This window comes from Aethalodelphis obliquidens, unplaced genomic scaffold (genome assembly GCF_003676395.1).
Source record: "Aethalodelphis obliquidens isolate GAN/ISIS:26980383/991018 unplaced genomic scaffold, ASM367639v1 scaffold53, whole genome shotgun sequence".
Taxonomy (NCBI): domain Eukaryota; kingdom Metazoa; phylum Chordata; class Mammalia; order Artiodactyla; family Delphinidae; genus Aethalodelphis; species Aethalodelphis obliquidens.
In genome coordinates, this window is record NW_020837997.1 from 8,055,157 (window position 1) to 8,078,974 (window position 23,818).

The window sequence follows — 23,818 nt, forward strand, 5'->3', positions numbered from 1 at the left end:
GGATCCTCCCAGACCGGGGCACGAACCCGTGTCCCCTGCATCGGCAGGCGGACTCTCAACCACTGCGCCACCAGGGAAGCCCAAAGTTTATTTTTATTAAATAATTGTCTTGTCAACCCTCAGAATGGGAGAAAACATTTGCAAATGAAGCAACTGACAAAGGATTAATCTCCAAAATTTACAAGCAGCTCATGCAACTCAATATCAAAAAAACAAACAACCTAATCCAAAAATGGGCAGAAGACCTAAATAGACATTTCTCCAAAGAAGATATACAGGTTGCCAACAAACACATGAAAGAATGCTCAACATCATTAATCATTAGAGAAATGCAAATCAAAACTACAATGATGTATCACCTCACACCAGTCAAAATGGCCATCATCAAAAAATCTACAAACAATAAATGCTGGAGAGGGTGTGGAGAAAAGGGAACCCTCTTGCACTGTTGGTGGGAAATGTAAATTGATACAGCCACTATGGAGAACAGTATGGAGGTTCCTTAAAAAACTAAAAATAGAACTACTATATGACCAAGCAATCCCACTACTGGTCATATGCCCTGAGAAAACCATAATTCAAAAAGAGTCATGTACCACAATGTTCACTGCAGCTCTATTTACAATAGCCAGGACACGGAAGCAACTTGAGTGTCCATCGACAGATGAATGGATAAAGAAGATGATGCACATATATACAATGGAATATTACTCAGCCATAAAAAGAAACGAAATTGAGTTACTTGTAGTGAGGTGGATGGACCTAGAGACTGTCATACAGAGTGAAGCAAGTCAGAAAGAGAAAGACAAATACCGTATGCTAACACATATATGAAATCTAAAAAAAAAAGAAAAAAGGTTCTGAAGAACCTAGGGGCAGGACAGGAATAAAGACACAGACGTATAGAATGGACTTGAAGACACGGGGAGGGCGAAGGGTAAGCTGGGAAGAAGTGAGACAGTGGCATGGACTTATATATACTACCAAACATAAAATAGATAGCTAGTGGGAAGCAGCCACATAGCACAGGGAGAACAGCTCGGTGCTTTGTGACCACCTAGAGGGGTGGGATATGGAGGGTGGGAGGGAGACACAAGAGGGAGGGGATATGGGGATATATGTATATGTATAGCTGATTCACTTTGTTATAAAGCAGAAACTAACACACCATTTTAAAGCAATTATACTCCAATAAAGATGTTTTAAAAAAAAAAAGAATTGTCTCGTAAGTCTCTTGCTCTGTAACAGTTCTCCTTCCTCTTTTGCCCCCGGACTGGGTTAGGCTGGTTTTATCCTTTTCTTTTAGAGATACAACTCAAATTCTGGGTGAAATGACATGATGTTTGATATTTGTTTTAACATGCTCCAGGAAAACAAAACTCAGTTATTATAGTAAGTAAGGGGAAGAATTAAGAGTGCAAAATCATGGTAATCATTGAAGCTGGATAATGGTTACAGGGAGGTTTCATCATACACACTCCTGAGTATGTTTGAAAATCCATAATTAAAAGTTCTAAAGAAAAGAAAGATAACTTTCCATACAGAAGGGGACAGAGAGAAAATGTACTGGTCTGGACCTTGGCATCCGATATAGTAGAAAAAGAAAATCTTACGTTTTGGTCCAAATTCACATTACTTGTGTAATCCAAAATTATTCCCTTAAGAGAATAATTTTATTTAAAGAAGGTTCTAGGTTTCATTAAAGAGGGTCCCCCAGGCAATTAGTGTGAGCAAATGGACCTATCTCTGGAAAACTCAACTTCAAGCCAGGCCTCAAATAATTCCCACAGATAAAATTCTAAGTAAACTGAGGAAGTCACAGTTTAAAAAATTATGAAACACAAATATATAAAATATATAATGTACCATGAGTGAGAAGCAGTCAAAACACAGGCAGCAGGAAGAAGAAAGCACAATACTGCAGGTATTAGACTTTTTAGACATTATGTAAAAAAACCCCTATATTTAACAGGCTTAAAGAAATTAAGAGAAATATGGATGAATATGGAATAAGATACGCTAGAAATGATGAAACAGTTTTAAGAAACAAACGTAACTTTTAGAAATGAAACAGATTCGTTGAAGTTAGAAATTCAATGCAACGATTAACTACCAGATTAGAACTTTGTTACACCATTTGATGAGAAACTAGCTAGGAATTTCCTAGAATTACTAAAAGACACTAACCTTTGGATCCAGGAAGCACAATAAATCCCAGGCTGAAAGAATAGAAAGAAATCCACACCTACATTTATTTTCTTCTTTGGTGTTTGATTTTTTTCCCCCCACAATCTTAAAAGTAGCCAGGGAAAAAACTCAGGTCACCTAAAAAGGACAGACAAACTGATGTCTCACGTCTCAAGAGCAAAAAGTATGTCAGAAGAAAGGATGACACCCTCAGTGTGCTGAGAGAAAAATAACTTAACAACTTAGAATTCTAAATCCAGTTAAAATATCTTCCTTAGGTTCAAGGGTGAATTTATGAAATCAAACCCTGAATCTAATCAAGCTTCTGGACTAACTAATTTTAATAGGAAATACAGAGATAAACAAGTTAAATAACACAAAGCAGCAGCAATCAGCTAAATCCATAATGTAGGACAAACGCCTTGATATCTCCAATAAGTCAGTGGATTAAAAAAAAAGGGAGAAAGGAGGAGGAGGGGATAAAACAAACTTAAGAGATACATATTCAAAAAAACAAGGTGGGTACCCTGTTAAGATTCTGATTTGAACAAACTGTAAAAAGATATTCTGGAGACAACTGGGGAACTTTGGAGTTTGCCAGGTGGGAAAACGCGGTGATGGTTATGTACCAGCCAGAGACGCATGCTTAAGTACCGATGAAAGGACATGACGTCCAGAATCTGCTGTAAAAACACTCCAGAAAAAAGAAAAAGCAGGTGACTAGGCTACCAGCACTGTCCAACTCTTATGTACACTATCTAATACAATAGCCACCATTTACATATGGCTATTGAGCACCTGAAATGAGGCTAGTGTTATTTAAGTAATTTAAATTTTAACTTAAATTTGAATAGCCACATATGGCTAGTGTATTAGACAGCTCAGGCCTACGGGATCCAAGAATGGTAAAATATCGATAATTGTGAAAACTGAGTGTTGAAGATATGATTCGCTATATTATTTTCTCTACTTTTGTGTGTCCTTGAAAATTTCCATATGAAAAGCTTAAAGTTTTAAAAGGGGAGTAAAATAAAGACATTTTAAAGCAAAGACCCAAGAGAGCTTACCCATCTAAAGATCATCACTAAAGTAAATTCTCAGTATTCCAGGAAATAGGAATTTGTATGTCTGAAATGTTAAGTGAACTTTGATTATATAAAATAATAATAGCAATATCTAATTTGTGAGATGGAAAAGCAAGCTGAAATGCTACTGAATAATAAAAATATATAAACTGGGAGGGATGTGACTAGTCTTATGCTCCTGGTATTCTTCCGTTAGAGAATAAAGGTATTGATTAGCTTTAGACTTTAAGTGTGCATGACAAAATAGCTAGGGCAACTACTGAAGAACACAGTGGGCTTAACTCACAGGCTAGAAGAAACAATGGAATGAGGAAAAAACTTCAATTATTACAAAGGCAACAAAAATAAGCAGGGGAAAAAAAACAACAAAAGCAAGTAAAATAAACAGCATGTTGTAAGATGGCAGAAAATGTCTTAATCAATAATCACAATAAATGTACAAATAAACAGACTGAACTCTATAGTTTAAAAACAAAGACTGCCATGTTAGATTAAGATAAATTTCAGCTCTATGCTGTTTCAAAAGATGCACTAAAAACAAAACAACAGAGAAAGACTAAATCTCAAAAATGGAAATGATATACCAGGCAAATATTAACCAAAATAAAGTTTGTTTGGCTAACTTAATTTCACACATTTTTAAGACAAAAGGCACTACAACAGGTAACTATATTAGGATATAAAATTCAATTAACGAGAAAGTATAAAGATTCTGAAGTTGTATACACAAGTAACATAGTCTCATAAAATTTATACACAGAAGCTAACAGAATTAAAGTAGAAACTGACAAATCTCCATCAGTGTAAGAGACTTTAACACACTATTCTGAGTAATGGATAATCAGAGGAAAAAAAGAGGATTTGAAGGTCTGAATAGTAAAATGAACATCCTTCATCTAAAACACTTATAGACACTACTCTCAATAGAGAATACATATCTTTCTCAAGCATAAGTGGAATGTTTACAAAACTGACCCCACTGCTATACTATAAAGTTAGTCTTAAGCCTTTCAAAGAAGATGTATACAGATATGTTCTCTGACCAAAATGAAATTAAGTTATATATTAATTACAAAAGTAAATTATGTTGAAACATATGAAACTGCCATTTTTATAGGTTAAAAAAAAGGTTGAATGTTAGAGGTTTCACCATAGTTCAATCTAATAGAAAAAAGCCATTGACATCTGGAGTTTAGAGAACATTACTACACTTACGAAGAACTCATGGGTAAAAGATATAATTAATGAATTAAATTAGAAATTAAAAAGTACATTAATACTATGGTATTGATCAGTGCTAAGTACCAAAACTTGTAGGTTGCAGCTAAAGTGGGCCTTAGGAAAAAAAAAGTAGGCTTTATGTACTTATATTAGAAAAAAAGTTAAAAATTAGTCTAAGTTTCCAATTTAAGAATTTAGGGAATTCCCTGGCAGTCCAGTGGTTAGGAGTCAGCACTCTCACTACGAAGGGCCTGGGTTCGATCCTTGGTCAGAGAACTAAGATCCTGCATGCCACGTGGCGTGGCCAAAAAAAAATTCAGAGGAAAAAAATCTCAAAATAAATTTTTAAAAATTGAAGGAAAGAAAGAATAATATGATGAACTAGAAAACAAAAATCCAGAAAATATCAAACAAAAACAATTGATTCTTTGAAAATTAATAGGAAAAATCATGCAAGATTATTCAAGAAAAAAAGAGGGAGAAGGTGCAAAGAAAATTGAAAAGCAAAAAAGAACACAATTATAGATGCTGCAGAGAATAAACATGTAAGATATTGTGAATAACTGTATGCTAATCAAGCTCAGAAGTCACAGGAAATAGCTCAATTCCTAGAGAAATAAGACTAGAAATAACAAACTGAATAGTCCTAAAATAATTATCAAAAATGACCTGGACAGTGATAGTTGCACAACCCTGTGATTGTGACTAATGCCACTGAATTGTATGCTTTAAAATGTTTATAATGGCAAATTTTATATTGTATATATTTTACCACAATTTAAAAAAATGTATAAAAGTGGAATAATCTGGATTGTTGCTGACCCCCTCAGAGAGACTCCAGGTCTCTCCAGCCCAAATAATTCACTGCCTAGATAGATTCTTTAAAAAACAAAACAACCACCAAAAAAACAAAATAAAGAACTAGGCATATAAATTTCTCCCATGAAGAAAACACCAGGCTCAGAGGTTTTATAGATCAGTTCTGCCATTCAAAGAAGAGAAAATTCTAATCTGACTCAAATCTTTCAGGGATTAGACACACTTATGCAAAACTCCAGAAATGTGCACGATCCAAAACGTCATGTGTGCATTTTGATTAATCTATGACAGTACCTTACATAATTACCATGCGGGGAAAGAAGGGGAGGGGATGGACAGGCCACTTTTAAGATGATGTCACAAAACAGTTTGCCTTATCAAAGGGATTACCTTGATTAAGTAGATAAAGGAAGAGGAATGTTCCTTGAGATTGGTATAATACTGATATCAAACATGACAGCCATTATAAGAAAACAAAATGATACTGAGGTCTCATTAATAAACATAGATACAAAGAGTCTATAGAAAATAAGTCCAAATCAAATACATCAAAAAATGAGAAAGATAATACATCAGAACCAAGTTGAGTTTATCCCAGGAATGCAAGAGAGGCTTACTAGAAAATCAATTAATGTCATTTGTTTCATGAATAGATCAAAGTAGAAAACAGTATGATCATCTCAATAATACAGTAAAAGTGTTTGATAATACCCAACATTGCATGATTTAAAAATAATTTTAGCCAACTCTATTAAAAAAAACTCAATTTTTAAAATGGGCAAAATATCTATTTTTCTAAAGAAAATACAATGGCCATTAAGCATATGAAAATATGCTTATTATTAGCCACCAGGGACATGCAAATGAAAACCACAAGATACCACTTGACACTCATTTTGATAGTTATAATCAGAAAGACAAATAACAATTGGTGAGTATGTGGAGAAATCAGAACTCATTTGCTGGTGGTAAAGAATAATGGTGCAGTCACTTTAGAAAACAGTTTGGTAGTCCACCAAAATGTTAAATATACGATTATCATATGAATCAGCATTCCACTCCTAGGTATAAACCCAAGAGAAATGAAAATGTAAGTCTACGCAAAAACTTTAACAAGCATGTTCATAACAACATTATTTACAATAGCCCAAATGTGGAAATAACCCAAATGACCATCAAATTATGAGTGGATAAATAAAATGTGATGTATCTATACAAAAGAATATTTTTGGTCATTAATAGGAATCAGTACTGACACTTGCTACAATGTGGATGAACCTTGAAAACATTATAGTGAAAAAAGTCATTCACAAAAGACAAAATATTGTATGATTCCATTTATATGAAATGTCCAGAATGGACAAGTCTATAAAGACAAGAAATAGATTAGTGAGTGGTGGCCTGGGGGGTAGGGAAGAATGGGGAGTGAGTGCTAATGAGTATGGGATTTCTTTCTGGGATGATGAAAATTTTCTAAAATTATATTGTGATGATGGTTGCACAACTCTGGGAATATACTAAAATTCACTGAATTGTACACTTTAGTTACATGTTAATTATAGTAAACGAGGAAAAGAGGAATAGAAGGAAATGTCTTTAAACCTGAAAATGTATCGAAAACATAGAGCAAGCATTTCAATTTACTAGATACAAGCTGAAGGCCTTTGAGACACAGAAAAAGAAGTGGCTCCTTCTACTAATCATGATACAGACAGTGCAGTAAGTTGGGGAGAGCGGAAAAGGATGGGGAGACATGATAGGTTGGAGGACTGTAAAAGAAGAATAAACCTGTCATTCATGGATGATATGTAAACATCCAAAAGCATCTATAGGTTAAGATTATTTGAAAACTAAGAGAGGTGTGCAACTTGCTGGATGCAAAATACACGTTCTGAGCGCTCAAAATAGAACGGGGGCAGTTGGCAATATCTAGGAATATTACACATGACCCAACAACTTTAGTTCTAAAAATCGACCTTAAAGTCCTAAGTACAGAAATATGAAGAAACATGCACAAGCCCATTCAGATGGGAACAACTCAATTGTCCACCAATAGGGGACTAGGCTGCTTCCACACACTAGAGAACTGTAAGCCAGATCAAAGAAAAAAAAAGGGCAGATCTCCGTGAACTGATGAGTACTTCAAAAAATGTCATAACGGAAGAAAATGAGGTACAAGAAAGGGCATCTTCTTAAGGAAAAGTAGTCAGACTTGGGGGAGGCCTTTTAAAGAGGGGAGGACAGGCGACGGAGAAAAGACCCTGCGGACGCGCCCTGCCCTTATTTCCAGACCCGCCTCCTCCCGGGGACAGACCACCCAAGCAGTCGTCCGGGAGACGGGAAGAAGCCGCGGGCCCAGCAGGCGCGAATGTAACGGGTCGGGGCTTGGAGGACAAGCGGGGCGTCCTGAGGCCCCGGGCGGGAAGTCGCGCGTGAAGCCCGGCAGGAGGCCCCGCGGCCCGGGAGCAGCTGGCGCCGTAAACCTTACCCATGACCCCTCGCCCTTCCAGACTCGTGGTCGGAACCTGGACTTGGGCCCAGCCGGATCAAACGCCAACGGATATGGAAACGGGTAAGATGCGCGAAGCAGCTATTGAGGACCAAGCCGCCAGCGGACGCGCACCTCCGCTTCGGGTCCCGGGCCTGAGGCTCCCGCCTCCAGTAGTTCAGTACCCCCCGGAACTCCGATCGGGGAGCGGGGCTGGGAGGCGGGCCCGGAGAGAGTGGCTGAGGCCTGGTCAGGGAGCCTGGGCACAGAATTGAGGCGAAGTGCAGGCAAGTTTATTTTAAGCGAAGGAGGCTTATCAAGTAGAGTAACTTACTCTTGATTGCACATTACGTAAAATGGTGCGCAGGCACTGGAGCCCGGGTCTTTCACTCCATATGGTCTCCTCGATGGAAAAAGTAGAGGTCCCCAAGGTTTTGAAAAGGAGACTGAGCAGTCAGAAGGGAAAAGGAGTCCAAACTTCACTACTCAGCCGTTATGGATTCTCTTGCGGGGTCACTGCCCCTCCCCTTCCTAACCAAAGCAAGTCCCCCAGAAGTCAGAGAACTTTTTTGTCTGGACTCAAATTTAAACAATGATTATCCTGGTATTAAAAACAAAAAACAGTCTCGATCAGCACTTTAAGCTACCCGCCAAGAAATGGATTTGATCAGGGCCAAAAGAGGGCTGATTCTTAAATATGCATAACCGGAACCATGATTTAAAATGGAAATCTGGTAGTAGAGAAAAGACATATTTTAAGGTGTTTTGGGGTTGTTGTTACTACAGTTAGACAGCCTGAAATAAGGATTTAAAAAATTTCAATAGCTTCCTCTCTGTGCCTTTTCTAGACCCCCCATGAATAAAACATCTGCCCAGACATAAAAAAACTTAATCATTAGGAGGATCCTTATTATTTAATGGAATCACCCATATCTGGAGATCTGTATTTAAAAGCTCAACCCCTCCCAGCTGACCATGCCTCTCAGGCAGATCGGTTCTATAAAATATCTGCCCATGTAAAGAAGGGCCCAGGAATCTTAGGCACTTAATTACTAATATTAAAGACTAGAAGCATGTTTAAACCGGAAAAATATTAATCTACATTCCATTCCAAAAATATTTTAAGGAGGCTAGGTTCTTTCACCACATAACGAGCACAGCCTGACAAGGCAGTATCATGTGAACTGTGGACTCCAGGCTTTGCTCAAGGAAAAAAAGCAGGATGTTTTGAGGCAGAAGTGCCCACTAGCCTTTCTCAGCTCCACTGTAAACACATGGGGGTTAGCGTCCCCAACCCTCTTCAAAGTTGAAAACACCAGTACAACTTAACAGTTGGCCCTCTGGGTTCTGTACCTGCAAATACAACCACCTATGAATGGTGTAATGCTGTAGTACACATTCATTGAAAAAAATCTACATATGAATGGATCCACATATGAAGTTCAAAATCTTGTTGTTCAAGGGTCAACTGTAATGACGCATACCCATTAGAGTATCATACAGGGTATTTTTCACTGCAGTAAAAATCCTCTGTGCTTTGCTTATACATTCCACCCATCACTCTCACCAATCCCTGGCAACCACTGATCTCCACAGTTTTGCCTTTTCCAGAATGTCATATAGTTGGAATCATACAGTATGTAATCTTTCCAGATTGGCTTCTTTCACTTAGTAATATGCATTACTTAGTATATGCATTAAGGTTCTTCCATGTCTTTTCATGGCCTGATAGTCCATTCATTTTAAGCACTGGATAATATTTTGTTGTTTGGATGTGCCAGTTTATCCATTCACCTTCTGAAGGACATCTTGACTTCTTCCAAGTTTTGGCAATTATGAATAAAACTACTATAAACATTCATGTGCAAAGAAACAAAAAAAACCCAAAGCATGCATGTACTGGTTTTTGTGTGGACATAAGTTTTCAACTTACTTGGGTAAATGTCAAGGAGTGTGAATACTGTATCACTTGGTAGGACTATGTTTAGTTTTGTAAGAAACCACCAAATTGTATCCCAAAGTGGCTGTACAATTTTGTATTCCCACCAGCAATGAAATGAAATTTCCTGTTGCTCTATATCTTCACCAACATTTATCATTATCAGTGTTCCAGATTTTGGCCATTCTCACAGATTCATAGATTTGTAGTGGTCTCTTTTTTTCATGTGGGCCATCTTTTCAAATGCTTATTTGCTATCTGCATATCTTCCTTGGTGAGGTGTCTATTAAGGTCTTAGTCCATTTTTAATCAGCTGTTTATTTTCTTATTGCTGAGTCGTAAGAGTCCTTTATCAGTTGTGTCTTTTGCAAATATTTTCTCTCAATTTGTGCTTGTCTTCTCATTCTCTCAACAATGCCTTTTTTAGAGCAGAAGTTTTTAATTTTAATAAAGTCCCATTTATCAATTATTTCTTTTATGGATCATGTCTTCTATGTCATATTTTTAAAAGTATTGCCACATCCAAGGTCTTCTAGGTTTTCTTCTATGTTATCTTCAAGGAGGTTTATAGTTGTGTGTTTAACACTTAGGGCTGCAATGCATTTTGAGTTAATTTTTGTGATGAGTGCAAGGTCTGTGTCTAGATTTATTCTTTTGCATGTGGGTGTCTGGTTGTTCCAGCACCATCTGTTGAAAAGAATTATATTTACTACATTCCATTTCCTTTGCTCCTCTGTCAAAGATCAGTTGACCATATTTATGCTCAACATCATTAGTCTTTAAAAGTATGGGTCTACCTTGAAAAAAACACACACAAAGAAAGGCAACTCATTTAAATAAAAATTTACTTGGTTTTCTTTCCCAGTATCAATTTTTTTGTATGCAGTAAGTGAAAACATGTACTCCAAAACTTTCCCAAGGTCTTATTTAAAAACCTCTTTGTAACAAAGGTTTTTCATTAAAAAAAAAAACAAAACTTTTTAGGATTTTTATTTATAAAAAATATATAAAAGATATTCATTGAAAGCATTCTAATTGTTTTTACATTCATACATAATCTCTCCAGTGTGACTTTTACAATAAATTAACATAGCCTTTTCCACACTCCCTATATTTATAATTTATGGTTCTTCTCCAGTATGAATCATGTTTCCTAATGACAAAGAACAATCAAAGGCTTTCCTATATCCCTTTCATTCAGGGGATTTCTCATTATGTGTGCTTTCATACTTTCCCAAAGCAGAGAATAAAAACTAAAAAAAATCCTATACTTTTTACATTCGTAATATTTTCACACCCGTGAACTCACAGCTGAATATTAAAGTATAAGGCAGAGCAAAAGGCTTCCCACATTCCTTACAATAAGGTTACCTCCACTATGAATTAGTACATGTTCAGTAAGTGTGAAAGTATCCAAGGCTTTCCCACACTCTTTACAAGCGTTCTCTCTCAAATGTGAATGTGTATACATTCAGAAAGGCATGAAGTATTACTAAAAGTTTTCCCATATTCCTCATATATATGGCTTCTCCCCACTGTGAGTTCTTAAATGTTTAATAAGACATGTGGATCGAGTAAAGGATTTCCCACATCCCTTACATTCAAAAGATTGTTCACCAGTGTGAGTTCTCATGTGTACTGTAAGGCCTGATGAAATAGTGAATGCTTTCCCACATTTTTTACATTTATACACTTCTCTCCCGTATGTGTTTCTTTTATGTTGACTAAAGTACGAGGATTATCTAAATACTTTACCACATTCCTTACATTCAAAAGGTCTTTCTGTGCACTCTTTATTTTTTAAATTTTTTAAAATTTAATTATTTTTGGCTACACCAGCATATGTGGGATCTTAGTTCCCCAACCTGGAATAGAACCCGTGCCCCCTGCATTGGAAGTGTAGTCTTAACCACTGGACCACCAGGGAAGTCCCTACACCGTGCATTCTTAAATGTCAAATAAGAAATGAGAATCAAATAAAGGCTTTCCCACAGTGCTTATAATTGTAAGGTTTTACCCCAGGGTGAGTTTCCAGGGGTAAAGCAAGATGAAATACTAAACATTTTCCCACATTCCTTACAATGATAAGGCATCTCACCAGTGTGAATTCTTCATATGTACAGTAAGGTATGAGGAATTAACAAAGGCTTTTCCACATTCTCCAGTTTAAATTCGCATGTGAATACTGTTTTGAGAAAAGTAAACTCTGGGCTGCACTCCTTACAAACAGTGTTTCTAGTATAAAATCTTATATGCTTAGCAAGATCTGGGGAATAAGAAAAGCCTTTTTCAAGTTTCTTACATTTCACAGGCATCAGTCCTCTGTGAATTCTTAAATGCTGAATAACATGAAGATTGAGTGAAAGTCTTCCCACATCCTTTACACTCATAGGATATTTCTCTAGTGAGTTCGCATATGTACAAAAAGGTTTGTAGAATGTGAAAGAGCTTTCCTACGTTCTTTAAAAGCATACGTCCTCTCTCCACCATGAAAAAAAACGTTCCCTAAGGTACGAGGAAGAAGGTAAGCCTTTCTTACAGTCAGCGCATTTATAGGGTTCTCTTGAGTGTAAGTTTTCTTGTGAACCAGGTGTAAATTTTGTTTGAAGGCTGTTTCACACTGATTATACTCAGGAGCATTCTCTCCAGAATGGGTTTGCTTGTGTAGATCAAGGGCACAGTTCTTTATGAAGGCATTTGCACACTGATAACACTCACAAGTTTTCTTTCTAATGTAAGTTTTCCTTTGAGCCTTAAGGCATGAGTGTTCACTCAAGGCTTCTTCACAATGGTTAAAATTGATTTCTCTCCAATGTAGTTTCTCTCCTGTTGATGAAGAGATTAATGATGACTTAAAAAGTTTTCCAAACTTGTTATATTCAGAGATTTTCCCCTCTGCCTTGAATTGTTTTTCTATACAAGAAACAAATTAGTATGGCTGAAGTTTTTTATTTGTTTTTGTTTTTCTTCCATTTTCACTGCAATGCATGGTTCCAGACCCTCAGTGCTTTCAAGCAGAATGAAGTGATCATTCTGCTAGAAAGTTTTGTTGTATTCTTTACTTTCAAAGGAATTTTTAGAGTTTAGCTGATAATTGATCAAGATGAAATTATTTATCAAAAACTTCATCTGGGGCTTCCCTGGTGGCGCAGTGGTTGAGAGTCCGCCTGCCGATGCAGGGGACATGGGTTCGTGCCCTGGTCCGGGAAGATCCCACATGCCACAGAGCAGCTAGGCCTGTGAGCCACGGCTGCTGGGCCTGCGTGTCCGGAGCCTGCGCTCTGCAACAGGAGAGGCCACAACAGTGAGAGGCCCACGTACCACAAAAAAGAAAAAAAGAAAAAAACTTCATCTGAATGACATATATGGGAATATTCAGCTGAGTGAACTCTGTGTGAAGAAATATATCGTGAGGGGTGTTTAAAGTTTTTGCCAAATTCATGATGCCCAGAGACTATGAAAAACAGGTGAATGACCCTAGTCTCAAATATCTGTCATGGTTATCGTGCAGCTTTCCTATCTTATGGAACTGCTAATTTTCCACTAGTGTGGAAGGCAAGGAATTATATCTTGTGAATCTTACCATTTCCACCACACTGGATTTTTTCCCATCCAAAATATTCCACTGAGGTGCTGACCATCTGGCATTAAGACAAATCTCCCAATCTGAAATAAGATTAAAAAAAATTATGTTCTTGGAGAAATAAATGGAAGGAAGATGTTAAAAATGAAGGCCAATGTGTATTTACTTTCAAACATTGACTTAAGATACATTTTAAAACAAAAAGAAAGGGGCTTCCCTGGTGGCACAGTGGTTAAGAATCTGCCTGCCAATGCAGGAGACACGGGTTTGAGCCCTGGTCTGGGAAGATCCCACATGCCGCAAAGCAACTAAGCCTGTGCACCACAACTACGCCCGTGCGCCACAACTATTGAGCCTGCGCTCTAGAGCCTTCGAGCCACAGCTACTGACTGAAGCCTGCACACCTAGAGCCCGTGCTCCGCAACAAGAGAAGCCATCACAATGAGAAGCCCGTGCACCACAACGAATAGTAGCCCCCACTTGCCGCGACTAGAGAAAGCCCGTGCACAGCAACGAAGACCCAACAGAGCCAAAAATAAATAAATAAATTTATTAAAAAAAAAAAAAGAAAAGATTAAGAAGTTTGGCTGGACTAAGAGTTTCGCATGATAAGGTGCTGTGGTCAAATTGGTAGGTGATTTACTAAGAAATGATTCTATAAATGTTGAGACTGACAATGAACAGAAAGCAGCGTAACTAGGAAAACAACGTTGAAAGGAAATGGATAAAGAGCTTAATGCAAATGCAAAATTTAAAGAAATAAATGGGACAGATCCTACTGTCAAGCCAAAAGGAAGTTTAAGAAGGCGAATGAAAAGTTGAAGAGAAAGGGAAGTTTGAGGTACCCAAGGAACCTCAGAACCCAAATGACCTCAGCATCCTTAGAAAAAAAATTATTCAAAAGCCTCCTGTTTAACATTTCCAAATGGACTGCAGCTCTCATGGATTACAGCTCTTTCTCATAAAGAATCACATGTGCCTTTTCCCTCACTTGGAAAACTCTTCCATTTTCTTCAGCTTTCCTCTTTGTTCCACCTGAAAGATCAGACCAGGTCTGCATAGCTGGTGCCCTGCTCTCAGAGAAAGATGCGGATGTAAGAAGAACATGCAAGGGATGACAAACACTTCCATAAATAAGGGGCCAAGACTCTGCTCTTCAGGGATACCAAATACTATCAGGTATAACTTGAGAAGCAACAAAATTGTTCATGTCCACTTTATCAAACCAGTAAATTTTCAAATAAAACTAAAATGCAAATAAAACTAAAATGCAAACACACACACACACACTCTCTCTCTCTCTCTCTCTCCCCCACTGTGCACCAAAAGGGTTGCCAGTCTTTTGCCTAAAACCCAAGCTCAAGCTTATATATATAATTTTGAAGTCCTAAGCCTTTTATCCTAGAAAAATTAAAGCCACTACAATGAACAGATCTTCATTTTCAAGAGGAACATCCTGGCATCAGGCAATTGCCATCTCCATCAATGTTCCCTGGAGAAAGAGGAAGGGAGACTCAAAGCCTAGACAGGTTTTATGTTCTTCCATAATCAACCCCAGAGCTTGATGGTCCTCAAGCCCCTTCTCCTCTCTACCTGGACGTATTCATAGTGACTTCATCCAATTACGTAGCTTTAAGAGCACCTCTCTCACCTAACTGAACGTATCTCACCACAACTAGATTGTGACCTCTTCTGGTCTTATTTTTCTCTGTTGACAGGTTAGCCATAGCCCTGAGCACATTACAGACACAGTAAATGCTGGTAAATGAATTATTCCTCCAGTGACAGTACAAATTCTCAGAGGCACATGTCGGCTCCCTGTCTATCATAGCAAAATGAGAGCACACAATCAGCATGGACGAATTGGACTGAATTAGTAAATACTGGAATGAATTAGTAGATACTGGAGTGATAGTATCATTCTCCTGTGTAAATGAAAGGCCCTAAGTAAGACCTGAGGAAATTTAACTGGGGACTCAGTCCCTAAGCAGGCCCTATTTGAAACAGAAGCTCTGTTTCACTAGTAGGAAACATATCCACCTCGTAGGAAGAAGCATGTGCTTTTATAAAAGAATAAATTTCCTACTGACCTGAAAATAATATGTCAGACACCCAGTCACAATCCTTTCCCCTTCTGACTTCTCCTCATGAAAAGAGAAAAAGTCTTGAGAAAGACAACCTTGAGGAGAAGAAACAAAACCTGAGAATCCAGGCTGCCCACAGTTTCCATACTCACAAGCCTGGCAGCCACTCCACACTAATTCTAAGTGAACATACACACACACACACACACACACACACACACACACACACACTGCTGCCATAAAATGCCCTATAGCCCGCCTCATCTGAAGTCAGAAATGGGATTTGGGGCTTTGATAAACAAGAAGAAGAGTTTAATAATCTAATCTCATTTTACAGATAAAGAAATTAAAGTCCAGAGAAGTAAAACTGTTGGGGAATTTTTTGGCTAACAATAATAACTCATGTGATTAAGCAGAACCTCTCCCACAAAAATAGGCATACTTACCCCTCTTTCCCAAGCCCTAGGATTTAGACAACAGGATACTGTTATATACTTAAGCCCCCTCCTAGACAGCCCAGAAGCAGGACTGCATAGACCCAGACCACAAGACAGGCTGCTCACAGGCCAGTTAAAGCACAGTCTCTGAAAGGAGCATCAACAAGGACTTACCACAAGGGAAAAGGTCAATGGCTGGCATCCTGTGAATCTGTTAATGAAATCTGCCTTAACATGTCTTATTCCCAAAGTCTCTTCAAGACAGTTTCTGAATTTAATGGATAAGTTAATCTCAATTCCTCTTGATTAAGTAGGAGTCTTGCCTCATACCATCAATCTTTATGCAGGAGGCATTTCTCATCTGTCATCAAGCATCATTCATTAGCCATCTCTCTGTAGAAGATGGAAGTTATATTATGTGAAAGTCATTAAAAACTGTAGACCACAAAAATATAAATAATAATTGCCATTTACTGAGCACTCATTATGTGCCAGAACACACATACAGTGGAAGCTCTCATGATTATCAACAGTTATTATTACTGTCATTCAATAGTTGAGGCAACTTATGTTCGAACAGGAGTAGTACTTGGCCCAAGATCACCAATTAAGAAGTCGTGAGCCAGAGTCTGAATGCAGGTTACTTCGTCTCAAAAGCCTGAACTCCTGAGGTTACTGTTATTCTCCAATATGAGAATTTATCTTCAATTAAAAAAAAATGCAATTATCTGTTAAGCACAATAAAGGAAAGCACAATAAAACAAGATATGCCTGTACATTATAAACAGTAATTGCTGTCAACATACTTTCTTGGAAACAGACATTCTCACAGACCTTGAGTCTGCGACCCTCCATAACCACTTGTCCATTATACTTTGGGTCATGGAAACAATACCCCATGAACACAGCATAACTGCTGAGGCCTCCTTATTAGAGGAGGGAACCAAATCTGGGCCCTTTCATATATTCCACCTTCAGGAGGGGTGGCCTCCCCGTCTCTTGCCAGATGCCATGGTGCTGGAGGATGTCACTCCTCCCCCAGACCCTTGACTACCTAGGAAGGCCCCTGGGATTAACTGAGTAAATAGCAATGAGAATTGGAGGACTATACAAATGACACTGTTAACCATCATATGTAATGGAGCCTGATGGACTTTCCATCCCTTAGCCATGATGTCCCTAAATAAAGGATGGGACCCAAGAAACAACACACTTGGTCAAACTTCAGGCAGTCATCTCAGCACTGGATGCCCTAGCCAACAAATGGTCCCATCATCACATTTATTATAAACTGTTGGGCTATTATCTAAAATTTGTCCTATTTCATGGTACAGAACTCTGGCAATCTCTTGCCTCACAGGCACCGAAAATATAAATCAAAATCACATATCTTTACATATAACTAAGACTACAGTACAAGGCCTTGCCAGGATGCTCGTTATTCCCTTTGGAGTTATAGGCATTACTGCTAGTAACAAAGACACGCATTTCACTGCTTAGAATACACAATGTTGGGCTCTCGGAAAAGGTATTCATAGAACTTTCATGACCCCAATAACTGGTTTAACTGAGATGCTTAATAGTCTCCTGAACAATTCCTATTCATTAAATTCCAGTCCAACAAATAAACCTGAAAAGGTCTCTATTTTGCCTCAAACCTTAACCTATATTTATAATTTTTTTTAATCTTGCCCTATCCCATAAGGGCTGGAGGCCAGATTGAGGGGGTGTACTCCACTGGGATCTATTAACCATAGATTATCCCAAAGACCAGGCAGCTGTTCTACTGAAATGGGAGCCTAAACTTCATTCAAAAACTAAAAACCCTGTCGAGTTTAGCTACACACCACAGTTTAGGTAACTGTGGACTTATTATTGGTCTGGGTGCTTTCATTGGTTTACAATCCAGAGGCCCAAACCCTCCAAATAAGACAGTGTTTCAACCAAACATGGCAAATGCTGAGATCCACATCAACTGGAGTAGGTACCCACTTGAAAAGGATACTCCAGTCTCACACTCAGCAACATCACACTGGCCCAGGAGCTCACCGCCAGAGATGACGTCACCCCAGGAGACATCACCCCAGTCTGAGATCTCGCCATTGGAGATAACTTTGCCCCCTGGGCTAACGTGACCCTGACACTAAACCCCAGGGACTGTTTCTTCTAACGCACAGATTGGACATAGGACACTTTGTGCTTTTCTTCCTTTGATATTAGGAATTCTATTATGATTCTGAGTTCCTTGTCTGCTTAGCCCACGATCCAGGTATACTCCTTGTTCTCTGCCAAAACATACACCCCTACACTCCATGCCTACAAGGAAATCTGGTAGAGGTCACTAGTATCGATATCATTCCAAAAATTAATGGACTGTGTGATTCCAACTATATGACATTTTAGAAAAGGCAAAAGTATGTAGTAGTAAGACCAGAGGTTGCCAACGATTGTGGGGGTCAGGGAGAATAGGCAAGACACAGGGTTTTTAGGGCTGTGAAAATACTCTGCATAATACCGTAACGAGGGAAACATGTTATTACGTGTTTGTCCAAGGCCACAGAATCTACAACACCAAGAGTGAACTGTAATGTGGTCTGCGGACTTCGGGTGATTATGAGGTGCCCATGTTGGTTCATCAACTGTAACAAATGTACTGCTCTGGTAGGGGATGCTGATAATGGGGGAGGCTGGGGGGAGAGCAGGGGACAGATGGGAACTCTCTGTACCTTCCCCTCCATTTTGCTGTGAACCTGAAACTGCTCTAAAAACAAAGTTTTAATTTTAAAAAGGAAAAGGAATTAGTGGAGATTACTGCTTTCCCCAGGAGGCACGTGCCTCATATTGGCCAACCCCTGGACCCTCTGGGAAGAGGGCCACCCACTCCCTGATGCTTTCTTCCACTAACCGCCTCCAGCTTTCCACTAAGACCTTCTGCGTTGCAGCCACCAGCACTCCTTCCCCTTGGTTCCACACACAACCACCAACTTTTACATGTACTTTACTAACTTATCAGCTCATCCCCTCCAACACCACCGCCAGATGTGTCAACCTGATATGAGAGTATTTCTAATCTACTCTACAACTCCACTAAGATGTTGTTAGGGACTGCAAAAAATTTCAGATTTATTTTCTTGACTAATGCAATATAAATGGGAAACTTAAATTATAGGCTGGCCTACAAGGACTCCTCGTACTTTACCTGTGTTTCTCCTTTCCATTATCACAGTAAAATGTTTTCTGTGTTGGTTAGGGGCACTTACGCCACACTAAAAGTCTCTACTATCATTGCCCTGGTTTCCTTACTCTCATCAAAATATGAGTACCGACTGTATTGGACACTCATGCGCGCGCGCACACACACACACGCACACACACACACACTTTTTCTGTATATTATATGACTTTTGACATCTGAAAAAATCCTTTCTGGCTGGGGAGAGACTGCTTCTTGGGGCTAGCCAACTCTGAGAAATAACAAAGGACTCAAACCGAAGCATGACTTTGATATGCAAACTAACCAATCGAGAACCATACTTACCTCCAGCAGACCCATCCACTGTAGGAGGCAATATTTCTCTGCCTTAAACATCCCAGGGCCAGGTAGCAGGCAACTAGAGACCACCCATATACCCGAAGCCTGACAAAATTATTCAAAGCAGTCAATCCTGGCTGTTTCCTCTGCCCTGCCTTGCCTTTCCCATAGAAACCCCAATAAAGGCAGTGGCCTAAACCTTCCCCTCTCTCCTGTGCCTTCTGCCTCTTGACCATCCTGGTGTTTTCCCACATCAACCTGCATGGTTACATGTTGCCTTGCCTCTAGGACTTAAAAGAGTATAATAAACTTTGTTTTTTCCTGGGCCTCCAGTCTCCCCTTGTGGCAGCACTTGACTGACCATCTCATGAAAGAATATGTAACAGAGTTACTATTGCTTTCTTATTCACTGAGAAACTTTGTTCTGTAAAATCAGAGACTATCAGAGATTCACTGTTTGAAATTGTATCAGTAAGACTGAAACATCCCAATTTTGCCTGGAGGATATACATCATTATTTTGATATTTGACATCAAGAAGGAGTCTTGATTTAAAAACCTGGAACTGAGCTTCAAATAAAGGGTTTCTGGACACAATATTCCACATCTATCTTAATTTTACTGTTTCCAAGGAAACAAGAGCCTGGGTTGTTTGTAGTACAGACCTGATGTTAACCCCTTAACACAGTCCTGCTTTGCTTTGAGACTATCAAATTACTGCTTCCTTTAAATTTCACCTAAAATGTCACAATTCTCAGAATCCATAAGTATACATTTTGCTTTGTTTGGTTGAGACATCCACAGTTCCTCTGCTATGCAGTCTCCCTCACTGCAATGAGTCAAAAAATCTGGGTTTTTTTGCACTACAGGTTTGCTCCTACTGTTATTAGGCTGCTTTGGTTAGGATAATTGGAAGCAACACAAATTCTATCCATAGGATGCTAGTTGACTAAACTACCATACATGCACTAATAAAGGGCTCAGCAGCCACAAAAAAGGATAAGGAAAATCACTATGAACTGATATAGATTGATTTCCAGTATTTAGTTTAATTGGGGAAAGAAGTACATTCATGTGAAGGTAAAAAGGAAGGAAGGAAAGAAGGAATATATATATATATATGAATTTTGAGAAAGTTTACATCAGAAACTAATAAAATGGAAATGGTTAGCTACTGGTGGTAATGTGATGTAAGACTTCTGAATATACCTTTTTATACAGTTTTACCTTTGAATCGTGAAAAAGTTTTATAAATTAAAAAAATAAGTTAATTCAGAAAGGAAGCAAACCTTAAAACTAAACAGAAATGTACATAATAGTGTATCAAACTGATAACAAAACCATGAGAGAAAAGACTTAGAGTTCACACAAATATTTGAGCACAGTACTATGAACTGCATATACTTAATATAAACCATTAAGGACAAAAAAATGCAAAGAAACTTAATACTTTATTGAGCAAGTCTACCATTAGTAATATTGGTATTATAATTTTTGAAACTACTGTACCCATACTGTTGGATAAAACAATATACTAATGGTATTACAAACCATGGTTTTTATAATAAGAGAAAAGAGATACAAGTATAAAATAAAGAAAAAAGCACATATTAAATTTTTACTAGGAATGAGTATGAACTTACAATGTAAGAAAATATATTTTTAATTGGGTTTTTGAAGAATAACAATATGAGAGTATGTTCATGATAATAATTTATATGAAAAGGAGGATATAAAATTATAAATACAATTTGAATTCAATTTTGTCTCAAAAAAATATATATATATATATTTTTTAGATAACCACTGAAAGGCCTAGATACAGTTATATCCCAGTAGCTCTGAGCCCATCACAGAGACCTTGGTGTCTATAAGGAAAGAGGAGAAATCATTTATTACAGGTCTGTAACTGGAAAGTACAAAGTGAACTGGGGATTTACACTCAAAGACTAATAGGTATGTGTTGAAGGGACACATGAGTCAAATTAAAAGGACTCCTCCTGGCCAAGTTTGGGACAGCTTGAGCATCAAATGACAGCAACTGTTTATAATATGATGAATGAAAGAAAAATCCACGGATATGTTGTGACACTCCGAAAGGGAAAAAAATATAGAGGGCAGGGGAAGTGGGGAGGGAAAGCTCTTGTTTACAGAAGACTGACAGCTAAAGAATAGAGAAGGAATGACAGAATTAGAAAAAAAGAAAATACCATTTCATAAGCTCCCAATGTAAAAACAGGTTGAAGCGAAGATCAACAAGTGATGTTAAAACCACTGATCGAAAGGGGTGGGGAAGAGATTATTCCTCTATTGCCAAGTATCACCCACAGATTACTAAAAAGAAAAATGTGACTACACGAGAGAGATGGGCACCTTGACTAAATGCTTTGCATTCCTAATACACAGTGGGACAACTTGCATTTATGTGCCTCCTGATCCCATATTGATGGGATACAATATGAAGTACACAACATCACCTAGGAAATTTTCACGTCTCTAAACCTGCAGTCTAACTTAGTAGCCATTGGCTCGCTCTATGTGGCTACTGTGAACATGAAATGTGGCTAGTGTGACTGAGGAACTGAATTCTTAATTTTACTTACTTTTAATTAAGTTTAGAAATAAAATTGCTCAGTTACTAAAAAACTTTTCAGCATGTTTGGAGCAATCTGGGTTTCCAAGTCTACTTTTTCAACAGTAAATTTTATGAAAGCTAAATACAGATCAAGAATTTCCAACAAAAATTTAGCAGCCACACTGAGATGTGCTTAAGTATAAAATACATACCAGATTCCAACAGTTAGTACAAAAGAAATGTAAAATTTTTCATTAATAATTTTATATTAGCTACATTAGTCATTAATTTCACCAATAACTATATATTAATAACTGGATAAACTGGGTTAGATAAGATATATTATTAAAAATAACTTCATTTTTTCCTAACTTGGCTACTAAAATTTTAAAAATTACATCTGTACTTCATATTATATTTGTATTAGACACTACTGCTCTAGACACAATGTCCACTGTATGAGATAGACAAGTTAATTAAATGAAATCACAGGAAAACATCATATCAGAATGCCAACATTTTACAATACAAAAATCCTGAAATAGGCAGGAACCAAAAATACAGGCAAATGTTTTAGGTAAAAGAAATCTAAAACCAAAATGCAACGTGCAAATCTAATTTGGATCCTAGCTCTCCAAAAAACCGGACAACTATAAAATATACTCTTGGAAAAGTGGAAAATTTTTGATTTTCTTGGTGGACAATGCAGTTTTGTTCTTAGTAGGAGACTGTCCTCATTCTTAAGAAATGAACGCTGAAGATTAAAGGGGGAAGTGAATGTCTGCAATTTCCCATTAAATGGTTCATCATAATGTATATAACGAGAGATAAAATCTTAATTAGTGAATCTAGATGAAGGGTTCATGGATGTTCGTTTTATTGACGTCACAGATTTTCTCTAGATAAGAATTTCAAGATGAGGGACTTCCCTGGTGGTCCAGTGGTTAGGACTCCACGCTCTCACTGCAGGGGCCCGGGGTTCAATTCCTGGTTGGGGAACTAAGATCTCCTAAGCTGCGCAGCGCGGACAATAATAATAATAATAATAATAATAATAGTTTCAAGATGAATACCTGGAAGAAAAATCCACCCGTCAAAACTCATCTTACTTACGGTAAATTCAATTCCAACTTCTGCTACTAACAGAAACCAGCCTACGTCGTCTTCCTTCCCTGAGACTCCTATACTTTTGAAGCTTTGGGGCTTTACAGGGCTCTGACGTGGTAAATTTAGTATTTATATGAATTCCTTCACTCCTGCATTTATTTAGATCACACACACGTGCTGCCTAATAACCTGCAAAGGTTTCTCTTTCCAACGGAATATAACTTACCAAACTTCAATAACCGACACCCACGGCCGGAACAAAGCCACCGAGTGCTCACCGGGACCCGGGGACAGGGGGCCATTGGGGCCGGAGTGCCGGGACGAGAACGACAGAGATGCTATTCCTTTCCCTTGTGGAGAAAGGACCCAAAGGTTGCTCTGGAGCCTTTTGAAATCGGGAGCATCGCGGATGAAGACAAGGCCTGGCCGACCCGCCTCCACCCAGAGCTGCCGCCCGGACCTCCGCTGGCCGAGCGGGCCCGGACTCTCGCGGGAAGGGCCGCCGCCCGGGAGCGCCGGCCGGAGGCCGGGGCGGCCAGGTCAGCGCGCGAGGCCACGTCCTCTGACCCTCTTATTTGGTGTCTTCTCCTCCTGCTTGACCGCACAGAGGCGGGACACACCAAGAGGCGAAAATCTTACCTCAGACCCGCGCCGGACCGCACAGCAAAGACAACCGCCGCCTTGCGCACGCGCAGATCCAAACGCGCACGCGCACGCGCACTTCCAGGCTCCTCGCACAGCGTAAGGGGCAGGGCCTCGGAG

At 38.7% G+C, this 23,818-nt stretch overlaps 1 protein-coding gene across 4 annotated transcripts in view; it reads right to left on the reverse strand.

Moving 5' to 3' along the window:
• The window catches only part of LOC113608628 (zinc finger protein 177-like), a 33,072-nt gene extending 9,254 nt beyond the window's left edge, over positions 1–23,818 (reverse strand). The window contains exons 1-4 of one of the 4 annotated variants that reach the window (XM_027085261.1): positions 23,696–23,818; positions 16,018–16,236; positions 15,413–15,466; positions 13,323–13,405 (exon numbers count right to left, since the gene is read on the reverse strand). In XM_027085261.1, coding sequence (XP_026941062.1) covers positions 13,323–13,380 — 58 coding nt within the window. In that variant the 5' untranslated portion in view covers positions 13,381–13,405; positions 15,413–15,466; positions 16,018–16,236; positions 23,696–23,818. The other 3 variants (XM_027085263.1, XM_027085264.1, XM_027085262.1) reach the window with 3 other exon arrangements.